The following is a 20,658-nucleotide window of genomic DNA, read 5'->3' as shown; positions in this document are numbered from 1 at the left end:
TGGCGGCCTTTTGCTGAGATGTCCCAGCTTGGTATCTGTCGATATTATCGGCCAGTATTTCTTTATAGCCTTGCCCATATCGTCGGATGCCGTGCTGTACGTAGAGGCAAATATCATACGATCAGACCCACATCTCTGTGTTGACCTCATTTCCTCATTCCGGTGTCTGGTGAGTGCCTTGTTTAGACATCTTTCGATAGTGGACTGTTTGTATCCTCTCTCAGTAAAGCGTACACACATCTCATCAATTTGGATCTGCGCTGTGTCATCCGATGAATTGTTGCGTAGAACTCGGATGAATTGTGAGATAGGTAAGCTCTCTTTCAGAGAACTTGGGTGGTGACTTGTGGCGACCAATAGTGAGTTACGATCTGTTTCTTTGCGGTAGAGAGTGTAACCAATACCATTCTCTTCTCGGAATAGTGTCACGTCCAAGAAATTAATGCTCACACTGGAAATACAATGGGTTAAAACGTATAGTAGTGTCTAGGGAATTTAAATATCTGATCATCTCGGAGAACTCTGCCTCTGTGCCATTCCATATCAGGAAAACATCGTCAATAAATCTCTTCAAACATAATATTTTTTCTGCAAACAAAGGCATAATGTACTCATTTTCGTATCTGTGCATATACAAATTAGCGTAAGAGGGGGCTAGGGATGACCCCATAGCGGTCCCCGAACGTTGTATGTAATGCTCTTTGTTATAGCAGAAGTGATTGTGTCGCAGGACAAGTTCAGCTAACTCCAACAGGAATTCAGTGGGAGGACCATCATGTAAACCCTGCTGTAGAGTTATCCTCAAGGTATCCAACCCCTCTTGGTGAGGGATAACAGTATACAGCGATGTGACATCCATAGTTGCAAACATCGCTGTATCTGGGATGTCCTCAAGGGCAAGCACCTTAGCAAGAAAATCAGAGGTGTCCCTGATGTAACTCCACATCCTCTGTACATACAATTGCAAAAAACTGTCTACAAACTCAGCAAGGGGCTGAAGGACTGAACCAACAGCTGATATAATTGGACGACCAGGTGGATCATCCAGTCTTTTGTGTATCTTAGGTAACGTATAAATATACGGACAGACTGGATGATCCACCTGGAGGAAAGCTCCCATGTCTTTGTCTATCCAACCAGCTTGGATGCCCATACAAACAGTTTTATCCACAAGATTCTTAATCGCCATCATGGGGTTAATGGGCACTTTCTCGTATGTCACCGAGTCAGCCAATTGGCGCCGTATCTCAGCGTCGTACGAGATCCAATCTTGAACAACCACACCACCACCTTTGTCGGCCTGACGGAACACGAGCTGCCTGTTGCTCATAAGTTCACGCAAGGCCAACCGTTGCTGTGGGGTGAGGTTGTCAAATTTTGGCATCAAGTGTTGAGCAGACATTTCTTGGTCAATAAGTCTTGAAAACGTGCGAATACTAGGGTTAACCGACTGAGGGTCAAAAGTACTGGTTCTAGAAAATTTTTTCTTTATATTGGTATCAGATGGCTCCAATTGTTTGGTACCAAAAAATTCACGAAGACGCAATTTGCGTGCAAATTTATAGCCATCAACTGACCAATCAAATCTGTTAGGTCTTACAGTGGGAATAAAAGAAAAGCCTAGTGCCAACACCTCACACTCTGCCTCTGTCAACTGCTGGCTGGAGATATTAAAAACCAAGTCATTCATTTTCCCCGTCCCCCTCTTTTTCTTCCCCCCGCTGCCCCTCCGCGTGGGGTACTTTGTGGCCGATGCGAAGGGTCTGGGAATTTTCTTGTTACCCGACCTAAAAAAGAGGAGGATGAGCCTGAGGAGGCCGGACCCCTAGGGGGTCTGCCTTCACTCTCAGAATTAGACTGTGAGGAACTATTGTAATCAAAATTTGGCCTTGATCGATATGGGCGGGAATCTCCCCTATTCTGATATCTACGGGGTTCCCCTTTAAGCCACCTATACACCTGGTGATTGGTATAATCCTGATTAACTGTTTCTAGTTTCTTTTTCTTAAAAGAAATAAGATCACTTTGATATGTGTTAATCTGTTCACCAAGTTTTTCAAGCCAGTTAGTACTAGAATCTCCAATACTTCCTGTATTGGTTTGTTCTTCCCCTAGGTGTGTTTGCGCGCCAAACGGCGCTCACTTCCGGTATTGGTGTGCGTTCCACAGTGCTGGAGCGCACGCAACTTCCGGTTTAACGGAACTCCGTTCTTTGATAAAAATTCTGGCTTTCTCTATATTTTTTTGATATAAAAAATTTTTTGGGACTATAACGCTATGGGTACAGCTGATTAAGTTGGTTAATGTTTCTCAAATTTAGGTCTTTATACCACTTTGGGCACACTTCCGGTTTTATGTGGAACAGGAAGTGGGTGTCGCTTTCTATTACATGTGTGATGCCATAAATAGTTGTCTCAGTTACTGCACTAGTACACTGCCTGGTGTTCCTGGTCCTTGATGTGACAGATTTGTGTCTTGACAAAGGTCCCTGTGAGGATCGAAACGTCGACCATTACCATGAAATAAATCCTTGTTTCAACTACTTTTGGTGTCTATGGTGAGTGCCTGCTTCCAAAAAAACTGCTATATTTGGGAAACTATCCTCTAGAGCGGAGCACCGCAAAGTCGTCTGCAGAAAATGGATGGAGTGCGGTTCCTCGGATCTATTATGTATGGAGACTCTATCTTGGTTTAGATCTCTCCTTGTACCAGCACCCACGCCACCCTTGATGGGTGTTTGAACATTAAAATTCGATAAAGTGCTATATGACTCGGATCTATCAACACACAGGAGTGTACACCAGCTGCATCATGTCTATGTGATACATGCCTTTTAATGATTGCTGCTTTGTCCCCCTATGTTTTTGTGTCTTAGGGTTATTTGATCATCCTTCGGTTGAACTCTGTCCTATTGTGCCAGCTTATTTGTTGGATATTTATCGTTATACTGTATATTCTTTAGCATTTATTGAGATATGTCGCAGACCCCAATTTCTATGGTTGATAATGTTGTACTTGAAAGAGCTCAGAGTGTGCTCATTTCTTTAACAGGTGATGAGGCAGAAAAAGTGCTGTTTCATCACTCTGAATTTTTGTCTTTACCAGATGACAAGGCAATTGATGTGTATCATAAGTTACTGAAATTAAGAAAGAGGGAAATAGATCTTACCCTCCATGGTCAATTTTTATCCGACTATTTCAGAAGTAAAAAAATCCCTAGAGGTTTTAGAGTGAGCAACACACCCACCATCGGACGTGGTAATCTTGCCTTCTGCACCCGATGGTGTGGTGTGTTGAATAAATGTTCACTGGACCTCCTATTATTAGTGATCGAAGAGGTCGGATCAGAATTGACAAAGATTAAAGCTGAAATTGCCACTCTTAACACTGCCTCTTTACCGACTCTGACTGGAGATTCTAGTACTAACTGGCTTGAAAAACTTGGTGAACAGATTAACACATATCAAAGTGATCTTATTTCTTTTAAGAAAAAGAAACTAGAAACAGTTAATCAGGATTATACCAATCACCAGGTGTATAGGTGGCTTAAAGGGGAACCCCGTAGATATCAGAATAGGGGAGATTCCCGCCCATATCGATCAAGGCCAAATTTTGATTACAATAGTTCCTCACAGTCTAATTCTGAGAGTGAAGGCAGACCCCCTAGGGGTCCGGCCTCCTCAGGCTCATCCTCCTCTTTTTTAGGTCGGGTAACAAGAAAATTCCCAGACCCTTCGCATCGGCCACAAAGTACCCCACGCGGAGGGGCAGCGGGGGGAAGAAAAAGAGGGGGACGGGGAAAATGAATGACTTGGTTTTTAATATCTCCAGCCAGCAGTTGACAGAGGCAGAGTGTGAGGTGTTGGCACTAGGCTTTTCTTTTATTCCCACTGTAAGACCTAACAGATTTGATTGGTCAGTTGATGGCTATAAATTTGCACGCAAATTGCGTCTTCGTGAATTTTTTGGTACCAAACAATTGGAGCCATCTGATACCAATATAAAGAAAAAATTTTCTAGAACCAGTACTTTTGACCCTCAGTCGGTTAACCCTAGTATTCGCACGTTTTCAAGACTTATTGACCAAGAAATGTCTGCTCAACACTTGATGCCAAAATTTGACAACCTCACCCCACAGCAACGGTTGGCCTTGCGTGAACTTATGAGCAACAGGCAGCTCGTGTTCCGTCAGGCCGACAAAGGTGGTGGTGTGGTTGTTCAAGATTGGATCTCGTACGACGCTGAGATACGGCGCCAATTGGCTGACTCGGTGACATACGAGAAAGTGCCCATTAACCCCATGATGGCGATTAAGAATCTTGTGGATAAAACTGTTTGTATGGGCATCCAAGCTGGTTGGATAGACAAAGACATGGGAGCTTTCCTCCAGGTGGATCATCCAGTCTGTCCGTATATTTATACGTTACCTAAGATACACAAAAGACTGGATGATCCACCTGGTCGTCCAATTATATCAGCTGTTGGTTCAGTCCTTCAGCCCCTTGCTGAGTTTGTAGACAGTTTTTTGCAATTGTATGTACAGAGGATGTGGAGTTACATCAGGGACACCTCTGATTTTCTTGCTAAGGTGCTTGCCCTTGAGGACATCCCAGATACAGCGATGTTTGCAACTATGGATGTCACATCGCTGTATACTGTTATCCCTCACCAAGAGGGGTTGGATACCTTGAGGATAACTCTACAGCAGGGTTTACATGATGGTCCTCCCACTGAATTCCTGTTGGAGTTAGCTGAACTTGTCCTGCGACACAATCACTTCTGCTATAACAAAGAGCATTACATACAACGTTCGGGGACCGCTATGGGGTCATCCCTAGCCCCCTCTTACGCTAATTTGTATATGCACAGATACGAAAATGAGTACATTATGCCTTTGTTTGCAGAAAAAATATTATGTTTGAAGAGATTTATTGACGATGTTTTCCTGATATGGAATGGCACAGAGGCAGAGTTCTCCGAGATGATCAGATATTTAAATTCCCTAGACACTACTATACGTTTTACCCATTGTATTTCCAGTGTGAGCATTAATTTCTTGGACGTGACACTATTCCGAGAAGAGAATGGTATTGGTTACACTCTCTACCGCAAAGAAACAGATCGTAACTCACTATTGGTCGCCACAAGTCACCACCCAAGTTCTCTGAAAGAGAGCTTACCTATCTCACAATTCATCCGAGTTCTACGCAACAATTCATCGGATGACACAGCGCAGATCCAAATTGATGAGATGTGTGTACGCTTTACTGAGAGAGGATACAAACAGTCCACTATCGAAAGATGTCTAAACAAGGCACTCACCAGACACCGGAATGAGGAAATGAGGTCAACACAGAGATGTGGGTCTGATCGTATGATATTTGCCTCTACGTACAGCACGGCATCCGACGATATGGGCAAGGCTATAAAGAAATACTGGCCGATAATATCGACAGATACCAAGCTGGGACATCTCAGCAAAAGGCCGCCTATGCAATCCTTTCGTCGAGGACCTAATCTCAAGCAATTACTGATGAGACCTCATATACAACCTGTTTCCAGTAACTCTACCTGGCTGTCTACACAACGCCTTGGCTGTGTGCGGTGCACAGATTGTACAACTTGCAGATCGATGCTGGTTGGCCAGACATTCCCTCATCCACATACTGGCAAAAAAATCAAGATCCGCTATAGACTGTCTTGTATGGCATCATTTGTGATCTATATTTTAACGTGTCCTTGTGGACTGTATTATGTTGGATTAACTACACGATGCTTTAGAGAGCGTATGGCGAATCACCGCCTGTCCATCCGCCAAGCTCTCGAGCAGAAAAAATCTGACAAACCTGTGGCGAAACATTTTCTTGCACTCGGACATTCTGTGGCTAGCCTGAGATGTATGCTCATCGATTTCATACCACCCCTACCACGTGGCGGAGATAGAAGTAAAAAACTTCATCAGAGGGAGGCACGTTGGATTTATGACCTGGGGACTCTGGCTCCAAGGGGCCTTAATGAGCATATTGCATATAATATCTTCCTTTGAAAATACCTATATATTTGTGGGACTTTGCAGCATAAATTTCACTATATATAAATTTTTTCTTCTTTATACATTTTTTCTATATACTATAGTAGTGTTCATCACTATGTTTTTAGTATATTTTTTCTGTTTTTCTTTCTTCTTTTTTCTGTTTTTATGTGCATAGAGTTGATTTAGGTACTGTACATTAATGTGATGCATCAGGCAGTATTCTGAGACAAAGTATTTATGACGCACTTCTACATGCAGAACATATTAGATTCATATTGTTAGCATCCCATTAGCGTTAGTTAGTCCAAGCTAATCGCAGCTTCAAAAAAATCATTTTTTTGTTCTTTAAGATTTTTTGCTTATATATTATTCCCCAGGCGATTAGAGCTTAAAATGGTATGTTACTTCCGCGTTTTCAGCTTGCGTTCCAGTGAGTCATACTGCTGGAACGCATAGTACTTCCTGTATTGGTTTGTTCTTCCCCTAGGTGTGTTTGCGCGCCAAACGGCGCTCACTTCCGGTATTGGTGTGCGTTCCACAGTGCTGGAGCGCACGCAACTTCCGGTTTAACGGAACTCCGTTCTTTGATAAAAATTCTGGCTTTCTCTATATTTTTTTGATATAAAAAATTTTTTGGGACTATAACGCTATGGGTACAACTGATTAAGTTGGTTAATGTTTCTCAAATTTAGGTCTTTATACCACTTTGGGCACACTTCCGGTTTTATGTGGAACAGGAAGTGGGTGTCGCTTTCTATTACATGTGTGATGCCATAAATAGTTGTCTCAGTTACTGCACTAGTACACTGCCTGGTGTTCCTGGTCCTTGATGTGACAGATTTGTGTCTTGACAAAGGTCCCTGTGAGGATCGAAACGTCGACCATTACCATGAAATAAATCCTTGTTTCAACTACTTTTGGTGTCTATGGTGAGTGCCTGCTTCCAAAAAAACTGCTATATTTGGGAAACTATCCTCTAGAGCGGAGCACCGCAAAGTCGTCTGCAGAAAATGGATGGAGTGCGGTTCCTCGGATCTATCACATATATATATATATATATATATACATACATACATACATACATGGGGTGCCAGGGGTGCACAGGCACCTCCTAATGACCCCCGCACAATTGCAGCACCTGCTAATGACCTCAGTGACAGTGCCCCCTTCCCCGGCTGGCTAGCAGTACCTGCGCTGTCCTGGCTGCAGTGGCTGGGTTTACTTCAGCACGAGATTTTTTAAAAGGGGGCGTGGCCACGGAGGTCCGTGATTAGGCCGCGCCCCTGACATGTCCTGTGCTCGGGTGGAGAGTGGAGAAGGACTAGTGAAGCTGCAGCCTACCTAGTGAACTGTGGCAGGCTGGCTCCTGGCGGAAGCCTGCAGGTAATGGGTGCAGAGACTGGGGACAAGTGAATAAGGTTGTGTGTGACATACTGTGAGGGAATAGTACGCTGTGTGTGAGAATGCAGTGAGGGGAACAAGGGGCCTGATTCAGGATCGCTCACTAAGTAGCAATCTTTTGCTGCGTAGCAAGTGGAACACCGCATGCCAAACCCCTGTATAATGTGAATATGGTCAGTTTGTGCTGTGTAATGTGAATATGGATCATCACTACGAACTGTGTAATGGGAACGCCCAGTAGGCGTGATGAACACGCCTCAATGGTGCACCCCCTAAGGAAATGGGCTGCGCACGCCTATGTACATACGTATATATATATACATGTATGTATATAGATTGCAATATGGCAGAACGGAATTTGCATTAAAGAAGTCTGAGTGCCGCCTTCACCATATTGCATGTCATATATGTCATGTCATATATGTGTGTGTGTGTGTGTGTGGGAACACAGTGGATGGCGCAGTCAATTTTTTTTTTGGGGGGGGGGGGAAGCGACAAAAACCGTGAGGAACCGAGGGATTTGCGGGGGAGCGGGAGGAGGATTAAAAAAACGGGAGCCTCCCACTAAATGCGGGATGGTAGGCAACTGTACATATATACACATACAGTATGTGTATTGCCTACAGTACATAGGCACACATAAAGGGATCCCACAGATAAAAACACGGCACACAGTGTGGCACCAGACATTATACTAACCTCAGTAGCCTGCATTTACTGTACATATCACCTCATGGCTGGTAACCTAGCCGCTATATATAAATGTGTTATACAACACAGTATTTTCATTTGGAGCTCAGCCTTTGCAGGCAAGCCCAGATTTGGAGGGTAAATGGGCGGAGCTTCAGAAATTCAGTGGGCGGGGTTTGGGGGGGCTCCATGTGTGGGCAGGGCTTACACTATTTGCATATAAATGAGCAGTGCTTTAAGGTAGGTACAGGTTGAGGGTTGCGGCTGAGGATGGTGGTGTTTTACTGGCTTGGAGCAGCTCTGAGAGGGTGGGGTTTCAGCAGCTTCGTGTGAAATGGCAGGTCCTGCTGCCGGAGCTCTTACCCACTGTTTGACCTGGACACGGAGAGTATGCTGATGCTCCTTCCCTGCACACACCAGAACCAGAAACCCCAATCCCCCCCCCCAGAGTGCCGGAGCTCTTACCCACTATTTGACCCTGGACACGGACAGTCTGCAGAAGCTCAAAATAAAAAAGGAAGCAGGTTTTAGTGGGTGGGGGAGAGAGGTTACAGACTGTTATACTTACTGCTGGTCCCGGCTCCCGCTGCCACGCACAGTCAAATGTTGTCACAGTCTCCGTGCTGCCCTCCTACTCCGTGCGCTTCCTGGCTCCTGGCCGCTCACTCTGCTGCTGCTGCCGCTCGTGGAAGCTGCTCCTGCTCAGACCTGCTGTCGCACCACGGCTTCCCACACGGCCCCGCGGTACCCGGCATAGTGAATGATGTCACGACATCGCGCATTAGGGCCCCACCCCCAAAATATAGCGCATGCACAGTCCATTTTTGGGGGGGGGGAATAGGACAAAAACCAGGAGGAATTGCGGCAGGAGGCATCAAAAAACGGGAGACTCATCCATATCCTCTGCATTATCCACCTGCAATTATCCATAGTACTTTGCATTGCCTACCTGCATTTCTTGTATCATTGAAAGTAACTGTTTGCTATGGGAATTATACTTTATTCTGTGATGCTTGAATAAAGTATTTCATCGTTATTTTCTGTGGATATCAGTGCTTAAAGTGGTCCTGGTGAGGTGGTGGAACTCTCTTCCCCGCCATCTCCCCCCCCCCCCCCCCCCATATGTCACAACCAGGGCGGGTGCTAGGGTATTCGGCGCCCCCCTGCGAGCTCAAAATGTATGACCTATCTCACATAGACATGGAAACAATAATGCCGGCCACATAACGCCACCCTTAATGCAAATTATGCCCCAAAGTGCAAAAGAATCTAACAGGCCAAACAATGTGAAAGTGCGCGCCGTAGGCGCGCCACAAAATTTTAGGGCATGGCTTTGTGGGACAGGGGATTATGCACACCGTAATGCCCATTATACATTATGTCACACAACATATTCCCCCACAATATGCCACACACGGTAATGACCCTTCCATATTATGCCACATACAGTAAGTGCTGCTTACCTACATGCTCATTGCTAGGGTTTTCTTGCTCAGTGCCAGTGGTAACATGCTACTGTACTCATAGATAGCGCACACAGCATGCCAGCAGCAGCCCCCTTTATCATGCTTGCTGCCTGTCAGAGCCTGACACACACTGCAGCAGACACCATGAAGGTGACAGGCTGCGGTGGCCCTACTTATGAAGTATTGTAGTGGCCTGGTGGGCAGATGGCACCCTGCCCCTGGCCCAGCCCGCCATTGCTGCTGTGTCTGTCTGTCAATGGTCCCTAAATAACGCCGCACGTCCCTGCACCTACATCACGCCGCACTCCCCTGCCCCTAAATCAAGATGCACGTCCCTGTCACCACATCACGCTGCACGTCTACAGACTCTATATCATGCCAACTAAATAATGCCACACATCTCCAACCACATACATCATACCACACATACCCATCCCCTAAATCACACCGCATAACCCCACATCACACTGCAAGGTTCCGTTCCCTACATTATGCCACAAGTTATGTACCCTACATCACACCCCAATATGACATAATTTGCAGAATGAGGACACAGTACACAACATTGGCACATGTGAAAAAGTGACACAATCATAAAACCAATAATATAATGGCTGGCACAGGGCCCCTCACCTTCATCCTCTTCAGGTAGGAGGTCTGCACATAGCTTGTTTCCCTGCTGCAGCTGCTGGACATCCACCAGTGCAGGTTACACTGCTCATGGTCATTCTAGAACAGATGCCGCTGCTTCCCTAGCTCCCACAGAAGCTCCGCACTGCTCTCCACTCAGCTGTTGGCAAGTAAGGATCTCAGCCCGGGCAGCTACTTCTGCAGTCCCAGAAAGTGCTCTTTCTCTGCTGATGTGGTCTGCAGTGACCGGACACTGGGAGTGGAGCTTTGAGCCGGCTGTGCATTACTAGGCGTCATGGTCCAGGTGACTGCTCTGCAGAAAGGTCAGCCCATGCATACCTGCCAATCCTCGACACCCCTGCCAGCAACACAAGGTAAACAAGACAGCCGGGTAGAGTGCTGGAAAACCCGGCTGTCTCAGAGCACGTCGTCCATCCCTCCGTGTGCGTTGCAGCTATTTGAAATGACGCGCAGCCCGGCTGCCAATCAGGCAGTCGCAAGCTGGCACGTCATTTCAAATAGCCGCCCGCGGACGGATGGACGACGTGCTCTGAGACAGCCGGGTTTTCCAGCACTCTACCCGGCTGTCTTGTTTAGCAATGCAGGGAGAAGCAGAGGGGGCAAGGTGAGCGGATGGAGGCGGAACCGTTCCGCCTCCAAAATGGAACTGACGGAACGCAGTTCCGCCCCGTTCCGCCTCACTTTAACCCCTGGTGGATATTCATTTATGATGGATCCTGGTCCTGGCTAGATTTGTGTCTTTGCTAGCTGCTGCTTTCCCCTCCTTCCAGGCATTGTGTTGTTTCCCAGACTTTCTGCACAGAAGGGGTTAATCTGACATTATTCATCAGTTACCTTTCCACACATGGTCTTTGTACCATCCCATTGCTTACTTCAGATACTGACACAGTTTCCAGTCTGTCCGATCCTAACACTGAGTGGTACCAGGCAGAACCATCCTGTTCCCTATAGCAGATGTTAGAAGGGCTCCTGGTAAAAAGCCAATTAACTATAGGAGTGCCACAGAGTTCCATTGCAAGAGCTCCATTGCGAGGTGCTGCTTTACATGCAGGTGCCCCTTTAGGGCTTGGAGCCCAGATGCTTGAGCCTCCAATGCCTCTGGGAGGTAAGCTCCTGCTAACCAGACAGACACCAGCTGACCACATGGTTGGCCATAAATCCTAATTATTAAGATTCCATTTATGTTTCTGACATTCATGCAATATCTGTACTTTTACACCTTTGAAAGGTGTGTGTGTGTGTGTGTGTGTATGTATATATACAATATCTTATGCTTTAGGGGAAGAGACTGTACTGTGAATACTATTAAAAGTGGAGAGTGCTGGATCCTCAGCACACAAGTCTCCTCCCCACCAGGGAGTCGAGCGCACTGATAGACCAGTGACGCGGCCGGAAGCGCCCGATCACGCTAACCGGAGCGTCACAGGAGTCAGTGGGGACAGCCACAGGCACTGCTGGACGGGGCACCATGCCGGCGAACAGGGTCCCCAGCACCAGAATGGGAGAAACCGCGGACGAGACCACCAACCCGCCCCCTCCCCGGGCCGGACCAGTGCACTGCAGGAACAAGGGTAAGAGACAAGGAGTGGGACGCCGCTTCTTGTCACATACACTTACCCTCGCCCCCTTTGAAACACCAGTACACCACAGGCACCCGGGACCAGCCTGAACCATTACACGGACCCTGACCCCGCTGAACACAGGGGGAGACATAAGCCCCTTTTGTGCACCTTATGGTAGAAGGGGATCTGTTGATCACCCCCATCCCCGAAAGGGCTCCCCCTGCACCCAGCAGAGGTCCACCCAGATCAGGACTGTGACACCATAACTTTCCACCTCAGGGTCAGGATCTGTCCTGACACTGTACCATTAGTGAGAGGCACGGGAGACGCCCACCCACGAGCACCAGAGACCAGTCCCACCTCCCACCCTTTTACCCTCATTTGAGGCCTATTTAAATAGTATAAGTATACATTACGCTGACCTACCACTCTGACTGCTTTTGTTGCACCCTCTCCACCACACATGCCACACACACACACAACCCCTCCTGAGTGCGCAATCCAACCACCTAAAACCAGAATCCTAAAGGGGCCTAGGACAGACCCAGGATTTGCAGCACCACCACATCATCCCCTTCCCAGTGGAGTGCGATCAATCCCACCCCAAGTACCTACAAAGAATAACTGTATATAACATATAGGGGGACATTTACTAAGATGGGTGTTCTATTTCACATGGCATGTTGCTATGGCCAACCAATCAGAATCTATTTCTTATTTATTTAGTACCTTCTAGAAGACAATAAGACACTTACTGCTCCACGTATGAAGTTGCTCCACTTATGGGGTAGTTGGTGTTTTGCACTTTCTCCCTCAACACCCACAAGAACAATGGAGACTTCTACAAAGGTCCCGGCATTCAGGTCCGTCCCAGTTGCAATTTTAAGCTTGTAGGTCGGCATGTCTTTAGACAATGATTCTCACGAAAGCACCTGGGTGCAGTTGTGGCTAGTTTTATAACATGATGATTCGGGCAGACACTCCTAGTAATACGTCATAACCAGCATTTCCCAAGTCCACGTATGGTATTCTAACTGAATAATTCTATTGGAACTTATTGTTTGTTATTGGACTGAGTTTGAATGTGTGTTAAAGGTCATTTCCAAAGACTACTCTGGAAGGACCGTTACGTAACATATCCTGTTTTCTACAGAACATCTAGATTTCATTAGTAAACTAGAGAAAAAGCAAGTCATTGTTACAACATGGAAGAACTATCAGAACCAGGAGCATCTGGTCCACCAGGAGGCAAGGGCTTGCCTGGATCTCCTGGACTAGAATTATAGAATGACTAGAATCGTATACCTTTAACACCATATTTAGGGAATTTTCCAATTAGTATCATTAATGTATCTTCAGTGTATGGTTCTATAGGTATATATTATAAGAACAGTGCTATCTCACAAACTATTATTATTATGGTGCCAAAAGGGATCCACAGCACCCATTTGCAGAGTACATAAACAATTAAGCAAAACAGGAAACAGTGACTTACAGATGGAGCCCCTCTCAGTATTGTTCGTCAGTGGGGACGGTCTGGCGAGACCCAGCGGAGAAGGCTTGCATCAGACTGGGATGCGTGTTTGTCTCATGTGCACACGCGTCCCAGTCTCTCGGAGGATGGGCAGCTGCAGCGCACCCTGCCCGTCACTGATTCAGGGAGACGGGCAGGGTTATGGGGGTTGGGGCAGCGAGGGAGACCAGCGGCGGGGGAGGCAGTGGATATCGGTGGAGAGCTCTGTTGCCACCGGGCCCCATGTGCTGTGATTGGCCGCAGTGGCTGCGCTATGATTGGCCGCTGTGCCTGCACTGTGATTGCCAACGGAGGGTTGAAGCGGCTACCATTGGCTGCAGTGCTCTCAGTGTAAAATCCTTACTCTGCACTGCAGCCAGCCCCTCTTCTCCCGCACCTTCAGTAACACCAGCGCAGGGTTCTTAAACTCTGTGCCGCCTAAAACCGGTACATTCGTTACACTATGATTTAGCCAATACAGACCGTTTAAAAACGGTACTGTACGGGCTAAATCGGTACAGTTGGAGGGTATGGTGAAGGCATCTGTCAGCCAGTGACTTTTTAAAAAAGATGTGGCTCTGCCCGTCTCCCTCCTTTCTCCCACACAAAACAACCTTAGCCGGTTCACAGAGCAGAGTACCTGATGCTGCAAATACTCATCTAAGGCAGGTGCCCATCTCTACTCATTGTGACATTTGTTAAAGCAACAGGGGGGGTTGTTATCTGGGGGTGGAACAATTTGAGGTGTTTCTGGGCTCCACTAGGGGAGGATATTGTGGAATCCAAGAAGAGATTGTAGATAGACAGTAGGAGACACAAGTGAGGAGAGAAGGGGAGAGGCTAGGGGAGGAAATATACATTTGAGTCTCATCAGCATAGAGATTATATTGAAAGTGAAAAGAGGTAATGAGTTCACAGAAAGAGGATGTATAGAGAGAGAAAAGGAGAGGACCAAAAACAGAACCTTGGAGGACATCTACAGTTTGTGGAAGTGTGGGGTAAGGCAGTCATGAGAGGAGACAGAGAACAAATGATCAGAGAGGTAGGAGGACAGCCAGGAGTGGGCAGTATAATGTAGAACATGGGAGTGAGGGATTTGCAGAAGGAGAGGGTGATTCACAGTGCAAAAGCAGCAGAGAGGTAGAATAAGCAGAGAGTAGCAGCCCATAGTTTTGATAGCATGGAGGTTGTTGCAACTTTTGAAAGGGCAGTTTTCAGTGAAGTGGAAAGGATGGAATCCAGACTGAAAAGTTTCCAGCAGGGAGTGAGAGGAAAGACCGTAAAGCAGTTGAAGACAACATGCTCAAGGTGTTTGAAGGTAAAAAGGAGAAAAGAGATTGGTCATTAGTTGGAGAGATTAATTTTCGTTTAAGAATAGGGGAGATGAGAGCATGCTTGAAGGTAGAGGGGACAGTGCCTACTGAGAGGGATAGATAGTGGAGGTGTGCCAGATGGGAACAGGCAGAAGGAGATAGCTAGCAGAGGAGGGTTTAGGGTCAAGTAGGGAGTTAATAATAATAATATTCACAAGTGTTTCACAGCACAGGAACAGTACAGGGAGACAAAACGTAACATTACAGAAAATAAATAACAAAAATACAGTACAGGTAAAAAGACTGCCACAATAATGTAGCTTTCACATCACATAAAACATTTTGAAACGTTTTGAAAAACTGTAATTTTAAATGGTATTTTAAACGGGTCTAGTGTTCATATTGCAGCAGATTACCATTTAAAAATACCGTTTAAGTACCATTCACATCACCAGTCAAGCCGTTTAACCTCTGAACACGTTTCTACCCACAGCTTATTTCCTGGTTCAGGGAAGGGACACAAGACAAGGGACAGCCTATCACAGTGCTCTAACCGTTATTTTTTACTAAATACCATTTCAGTGCCATTCAGACAGCACAAAAAACGGCTCTGAATTGGCTTTAAAACGGGTAGGACTCTGCTTTTTAAACGTGTTGAAATACCAGTTAACTTTAAATGGTATTTCAACTATGACACTTTCACACTGCAGCCTTAAACGTTTTAAAAGGCAAAAAAACGGCAATATACCGTTTTAAAAGTGTGATGTGAAAGCTACATAAAATACACATTACAGCTTAAATTTAAGTAGTGAGGAGGACTTGATCAACGTACTACTAGGGGCTGGTGGCCAAAGATGGAGATGAGTATGTGGACGAAGATGGTCGCTGAGTGTTGGAGTATGGGAGAGCTGTGAGTGAAATGTGAAGAGAAGAGGACCCATAATCTAGTAGGAAAGGGAGACAGATTACATGAGGTGCAAACAAGTGGTCAGTGGCAAACGCAGGATTTTTAGAAGGGTGTTTCCAAATGCAATCCAAAATTTCCCACTCTGCAGTACATTGGAGTAAGTATGGGAGTCTGTGGGAGCGGTAACAGTCCTGAAAATTGTTTTCTTTTATTTATACACTGGATACTATTGGGACTACAGTATTGATATTTAATAGTACAAATGGTCTTTAACTAACCAGTACTGCACTTTTCTAAGCTCACAATCGCCCAGGCTCCTGTCTCTTCCTCCTGGCAGCTACTCTCTGGTCCATTGCAATGTTTGAGGGCTCAGACCCACACATACAGTAATGTGGTATAAGAAGCTGGTACAATGGGTATGTGCATCAGCTCTGTAGGGGGTTTCCATGCAACCAGAACCCCCCCCCCCCCCCCCCTGCATTTGCCTATGGAGGTGTCTTGGTGCGGGCATGAGAGAGAAAATAGGAGGGAGAAGTGTGTCGAACAGTTAGAATAGGGAAGTGGTGTCAATGGCCTCAATGTTTTGCTTAGTGATTGCAGTATTAGGTGGTGGAGAAGCAGAGAGAGGGCCAAGTTAGAGCAGGTGATGCTCAGAAAGGAATAATAGGAAGTTGGAGAAATCAGAAATATCCCAACGATAGGTGAAGAAGGTCAACTGGGAGACACCAAGTGAAGATGTGAGGATCAGGAGATTAGAGGTAGGGGATTTTGTGGTGATATCAATTAAATTCCAATAAAGAAAGAAAGAGATCTATTGATGTTCTTTGGGAACTTGACTGCTTTGATGGCAAACTCAGGGAGGACAGAAACCTCCTGTGGAGCAGAAGGGCAAAAGCAGGTGGGGAGTTTGACTGGGGTGGTACACCTGTCAAACCGTAACGCAGGTGAGCTCAGGGAGGACAGAAACCTCCCGTGGGGGGGGCTCCATGTAATATAAACACATACATTTTAATTTGTTTGTAATAATGACAAAGATATTTATTCGGTAGTATTCATATAGGCAACAAAGGGCCTGATTCAGAGTTTATTGCAAAAGCCAAATCTTTTTCAAATGGACAAAACTACTGTATGTGTACTGCAGATGGGGCAAATAAATGGGACATGTGCAGTGAGAGTTAGATTTGGGTGGGGCGTGTTCAAACTGGAATCTAATTTGCAGCGTTAAAATAAAGCAGTCAGTATTTTCCCTGCATAGACACAATATAATCCACCCAAATGTAACTCTCTCTGCACGTTACATCTGCCCCACCTGCAGTGCAGAATGGTTTTGCCCATATGAGAAAGATTTTGCTTTTGTGATCAACTCTTGATTTAGGCCAAAAAATCGTTAAAATAATAGTATAAAAAGTAAAATAAATGAAGGGATTAACCCCTTCCCGACATTTGACGTACATTTACGTCATGGCCGGGATGTACTTCCCGACACATGGCATAAATGTACGTCATGACTTTAAACTGTCACTGCGTCTCGAGACGCAGTGACAGAGGGACGATGTCTGCTGTCCCTGACAGCAGACATGTCCCTGCATGCCCAGGGGGGGCTGCGATGTCGCCCCCCCGTCGGCGATCGCTGTGATTGGCTGTTCAGTGTGAACAGCCAATTACAGCGTTTTCCTGTGTTACCAGCGAATCAGACGCTCGGTAACACAGGTGTCAATCACCGCCGGGCGTCAGGGGGCATGAGGGGGTCATCGGTGACGATGACACCTCACCCCACCCTCACCCCACCTGCCCCCAAGGCTGTGATTGGTCCGTGGGACCCACGGACCAATCACAGCCAAGGCGCGACATTTAAACTAACGGTGACTGCGCTGCAGACGCCATTCCGGTCTGGAGTAGCGTGCAGAGCGGTCACCGTGCCTATCTGCCGTGATACTGACCTGATCCTTGCTAATACTTACCTGATCCTTGCAAATACCTTACCTGATCACTTGATCACTGCTTGTAGCGTGCTGGACGCTTCCTGGATCTGACTTCCTGAGACTTCCTGCTGCTGCTGCAGTGTGATAGAGAGATAGAGAGATAGAGAGAGAGAGATAGAGAGAGATAGAGAGATAGTGACAGAGAGAGCTATATTTTGTGTCTGCTACCCCCCCTTTTTGGGGGTGCAGGGGTTTTTTATATATAAATAACTGTCGCTGCTGCTGCAGTGTCATAGTGATAGATAGTGATAGATAGTGAGAGATAGTGATAGATAGTGAGAGATAGAGAGATTTGTGTCTGCTACCCCCCCTTTTTGGGGGTGCAGGTTTTTTTTTTATATATATAACTGTCAGTGCTGCTGCTGCAGTGTCATAGTGATAGATAGTGATAGATAGTGTGAGATAGAGAGATAGAGAGAGATAGTGACAGAGAGTGATAGAGAGTGTATATTTTGTGTCTGCTACCCCCCCTTTTTGGGGGTGCAGGTTTTTTTTTATACATATAACTGTCAGTGCTGCTGCTGCAGTGTGATAGATAGTGATAGATAGTGATAGATAGTGAGAGATAGAGAGAGATAGTGACAGAGAGTGATAGAGAGTGTATATTTTGTGTCTGCTACCCCCGCCTTTTGTGCTGATCACCATATCTGAGGTGATCAGCAACTTTTTGGGGGCGCAGAGGTTTTTTTTTTTATATATACCTGTCAGTTGCTGCCAGTTGCACCAAAGGTTGTGCACCTGCTGCCCCTCACTGGTAATCAGTGTCGCATCACTGATCACCTTTTTTTTTTTTTTGTGGGTGCTGTGTGGTCTTTTTTTAATTTTTTTTTTACACACACTGTGATTTTGTGGGTGTCCTGTGGCCACTGTGCGCTGATCAGTGACGTACATCACTGATCAGCTTTTTCGGCACAGGGTTGATCTATTTTTTTTTTTTTTTGATCAAATTCCTGTTGCCTTTGAGCGCTGTTCAGTGACAGACGTTACTGACCAACATCTGTGCTCAATTTTTGGCGCAGGACCTTTTTTTTTTTTAACCCCTCAATTTTTTTTTTAACCCCTTCAATTTTTTTTTTTTTAACCCCTTCAATTTTTTTTTTTGGTATAAAGTATTTTTTTTTTCTGCACTACATACACATTACACACTACATTCCCCCCAGGTTGAAATAAAGTTTGTACCCCCCCCTACACTATACACGTGTTGAAACATTTCACTACCAGTAACACAAAAATAAAAATGGCATCCCAAATGTCCTCCCAAATGTCCTCCCAAATGTCCTCCCAGTCATCCAGGAGAATGTATTCAGTGGAGGAGGCATATGCCATGCTTGCCTCTGACTCTGACACAGCCAGTGATGCAAGCGGGGAATTTGAAGGATTCGTCTTAAGCTCCTCTTCCTCCTCTGGTGATGAGGGACCCCCTCAAAGACGCCCCCGTAGAGCAGCTGAGACCCCCCCCCCAACAATTGATCTCGTATGGACCCCACCACCAGACAATTTTGAGCCCCAGGTTCCTGAGTTTTTGGCCATGCCAGGAATCCAATTTGATTCCACAGGTCTCAGAGAAATTGACTTTTTCAAATTATTTTTCTCTGATGATTTTATAAATTTAATGGTGGACCAAACTAATTTATATGCCCAGCAGTTTATTGCTCAAAACCCCACGTCATCATTTGCTAGGTGGACCCCTGTAGATGCAGTAGAGATGATGACGTTTTGGGGTCTGGTGTTTCATATGGGCATAGTAAAAAAGCCAGAAATTAGGCAATATTGGAGTACAGATGTTCTGTACAGTACTCCATTTTACCGTATGGCCATGACCCGGACTCGATTTGAGACAATTCTTAAATTTATACATTACACCGATAATGCACAGTGCCCACCCAGAGATGATCCCACCTTTGACCGGCTATTCAAAGTCAGGCCGGTCATTGATCATTTCAGTGCCAAATTTGAAGAGGTGTACATCCCTGAAAAATTTATTTGTATCGACGAGTCCCTTATACATTTTAAAGGAAGGGTTAAATTCCGCCAGTACCTTCCCAGTAAGAGGGCAAGGTATGGCATAAAAATGTATAAACTGTGTGAAAGCACCTCAGGGTACACCCACAGGTTTAGGGTTTATGAAGGGAAGGATTCAAGAATTGAACCGCCAGAATGCCCCCCCTCCCTCGTAGGTGTTAGTGGGAAAATTGTCTGGGATTTAGTGCACCCCTTCCTGGATAAAGGTTATCACCTCTATGTGGATAACTTTTACACTAGCATCCCCCTGTTTAAGGCCCTTGGTTCAAGAGGTACAGCAGCTTGCGGTACTGTGCGCAAGAACCAAAGAGGCCTCCCAAAAACGCACATTGCCCAAGTAATGAGAAGGGGTGAAAGCAGGGGAATATGCAACGAAAATATGTTGTTGGTCAAATATAAGGACAAGAGGGATGTCCTTATACTGACAACAATTCACGGAGACAGTACCACCTCCGTCCCTGTACGAGGTACCAGTACCCACACCTCAAAACCTAATTGTATCCTGGATTACAATAGGTACATGGGCGGAGTGGATCTTTCAGATCAGGTACTGAAGCCGTACAGTGCCCTGCGGAAAACAAAAATCTGGTACAAGAAGGTGGCCGTGTATATCATCCAGATGGCACTGTATAACGCTTACGTGCTATTCCGTTCTACCGGCCAGAGGGGGACATTTATGCACTTTCAAGAGGAAGTCATAAAGGGCCTAATATTTGGGAACCAGCAGGCAGAGGGCCCCAGTACTTCTAGTACTGGCCCCCGTATTGTACCAGGGCAGCATTTTCCTGATGAAATCCCCTCCACTGGAAAAAAGGGCAGGACACAAAAAAGGTGCAAAGTTTGCTATAAAAAGGGAATAAGAAAGCAAACTATTTTCCAGTGTGACACTTGCCCCGACAAACCCGGCCTATGTATAAAGGAGTGTTTTAAAATATACCACACATCTATGGAATATTAGGTTCATAATTTCACCGTGCTTCGGGGGTCTTGCTAATGCCACATAGCACCCACCATTCATTCCACCAGAATCTGAGCCGCAAAATCCAAAAATCACTCCTTCCCTTCTGAGTCCTGCCATGCACCCAACTGGTATTTTTTGGTCACATGTGAGGCATTG

At 45.9% G+C, this 20,658-nt stretch overlaps 1 protein-coding gene across 2 annotated transcripts in view; it reads right to left on the bottom strand.

Annotated features, from left to right (window-relative positions):
- Positions 1 to 12,743, bottom strand: part of LOC146058041 (polyunsaturated fatty acid lipoxygenase ALOX15B-like) — a 60,835-nt gene extending 48,092 nt beyond the window's left edge. For both annotated transcript variants that reach the window (XM_083169999.1, XM_083170000.1), the window contains exon 1: positions 12,560 to 12,743. In XM_083169999.1, coding sequence (XP_083026125.1) covers positions 12,560 to 12,706 — 147 coding nt within the window. In that variant the 5' untranslated portion in view covers positions 12,707 to 12,743. The remainder of the gene's footprint in view (positions 1 to 12,559) is intronic.
- Positions 12,744 to 20,658: the final 7,915 nt, after the last annotated feature.

This window comes from Crinia signifera, chromosome 2 (assembly GCF_055691185.1).
Source record: "Crinia signifera chromosome 2, ASM5569118v1, whole genome shotgun sequence".
In the NCBI taxonomy this organism is placed as follows: Eukaryota; Metazoa; Chordata; class Amphibia; order Anura; family Myobatrachidae; genus Crinia; species Crinia signifera.
The sequence above is the reverse complement of the archived record's forward strand: the minus strand, read 5'-3'. Positions and strand labels throughout refer to the sequence as shown.